The 2,183-nt window shown below is 46.4% G+C and overlaps 1 protein-coding gene across 1 annotated transcript; it reads left to right on the forward strand.

Moving 5' to 3' along the window:
• Positions 1 to 423: 423 nt before the first annotated feature.
• On the forward strand, positions 424 to 1,431 carry LOC126712583 (uncharacterized). The gene is made up of 2 exons (XM_050411966.1): positions 424 to 810; positions 925 to 1,431. The coding sequence occupies exons 1-2, from the start codon at positions 424 to 426 to the stop codon at positions 1,429 to 1,431; spliced, it is 894 nt and encodes a 297-aa protein (XP_050267923.1).
• The last annotated feature ends 752 nt before the right edge of the window (positions 1,432 to 2,183 follow it).

Genomic DNA, 2,183 nt, shown 5'->3' on the forward strand with positions numbered 1-2,183 from the left:
TTGGCACGCAAAGAAAAACCCAAAAAAATAGAGAGGCAGGAGGAAGCCCAGTAGGATAGGGGTAGGAAGATGGCTAAAACAAGAGAAAAAAGAGATGATCGATGATCTAGGCCCCCGACGGGGAGGTTTACAAACTTCACCCCCCTGAATACCCCAATTGATCAGGTCCTGATGCAGATCAAAGATGAAGGAACCTTAACTTTCCCTGGCAAGTTGAAGGGCGATCCCAGCAAGAGGCCTAGGGATAAATATTGTCGTTTCCACCGAGACCACGGCCACGATACATCTGATTGCTATGACTTGAAGCAACAGATAGAAGCTCTCATTAGACAAGGAAAACTGCAAAAGTTCGTTGGCAAGGAAGGAACTGAACAAAACCAATAAGCACCAGCCCGAAGAGAAAACAAGCGACCTAGGCCACCCATGGGAGATATAAGGATGATCACTGGGGGCAGCACTTCTAGTTCCTCTAAGGAGGCATATAAGGCATACCTACAGATGATTCAGAACATTCAATTAATAAGGTACGCCCCGAAGATGGCACGGGTTGACAATCCCATCATTGGGTTCACAGAGGAAGATGCCCGACGTCTCCACCAACCACACGATGATGCACTTGTAGTCAATATATGGGTAGGAGACTACAATATCTACAGGGTACTGGTAGACAACAGAAGCTCCGCAAATATTTTGTACTATCCAGCCTTTCAGCAAATGAGAGTAGAAAAGGAACGATTGATCCCAGTAAGCACCTCGCTGGTAGGTTTTGGAGGAACAAGGGTGTACCCGTTAGGTGTAGTCACCCTACCGGTAACAGTCGGAGATTACCCTCAGTAGATCACGAGGGACGTAACCTTCCTAGTCGTTGATTGCTCATCCGCATACAATGCCATATTAGGGCATCCTACTTTGAATTCATGGAAGGCTGTAACATCAACCTACCATCTGATGATCAGGTTCCCCACTGAGTATGGGGTAGGAGAAGTAAGAGGCGATCAGGTAGCAGTGCGTGAATACTACATTGCGATGCTGGAAATGGATGACCACCAGCAAACCATGTGCATAGAGGAACAACGAGCAGCAGAGCCTGTAGAAGAACTAGAGGAAGTAACCCTTGACGACTCAAGACCTGAGTGGACGACTAGAGTGGGAACGTTGGCTAGACAGTCGGTTCGTAACGAGCTCATGACGTTTCTAAGGGAGAATCAGGACGTATTCACCCAGAGTCACAAAGACATGCCAGGGATTGATGCAGATTTCATTCGAGAAATATACTACCCGGACTGGTTGGCGAACGTGGTTATGGTCAAAAAGGCCAATGGAAAGTGGAGGATGTCCGTAGACTTCACGGACTTCAATATAGCCTGCCCTAAAGACAGTTACCCGCTTCCACGAATAGATACCTTGGTAGACTCGACCGCAAGACATTAGCTGCTGAGCTTCATGGACACGTTCTCTGGATATGACCAGATCAGAATGGATGAGGCCGACCAAGAAAAGACTTCCTTTGTTACAAGCCAAGGACTCTTTTGCTACAAAGTAATGCCATTCGGGCTCAAGAACGCCGGGGCGACATATCAAAGGTTAATAAACAAGATGTTTGCACAACAGATCGGGAGGAATGTTGAAGTTTATGTAGATGACATGCTGGTGAAAAGCCTACGAGAAGACGAACACTTGAGTGACCTCCAAGAGACCTTCAACACCCTTCGAGCGTACAACATGAAGTTAAATCCAAGCAATGTGTATTCAAGGTGACAGCGGGAAAGTTCTTGGGATTCATGGTATCCCAAAGAGGTATCAAGTCAACCCAGAGAAAGTACAAGCCATAATTGATTTAGCCCCATCAAAGACGGTCAAGGAGGTGCAAAGCCTGAACGGTAAGATAGCGGCATTGAACAGGTTCATCTCAAGGGCGACAGATAAATGCCTACCTTTCTTCCACGTGTTGAAGAAATCGTTTGAATGGACAGACGAATGCCAGCAGGTGTTTGAAAATCTTAAGTTGTATCTCTCAGCTCCTTCCTTACTCAGTCCATCCAAACTATGAGAAGAACTCTACCTGTATTTAGCCGTCTCATAAGCTATGGTCAGCGCAGCTTTGATAAGAAAAGAGGACGGGTTACAAAAACCCGTTTACTTTACAAGCCGAGGGTTTCGAGGAGCAGAAGAAAGGTATCCTC

This window comes from Quercus robur, chromosome 1 (genome assembly GCF_932294415.1).
Source record: "Quercus robur chromosome 1, dhQueRobu3.1, whole genome shotgun sequence".
In the NCBI taxonomy this organism is placed as follows: Eukaryota; Viridiplantae; Streptophyta; class Magnoliopsida; order Fagales; family Fagaceae; genus Quercus; species Quercus robur.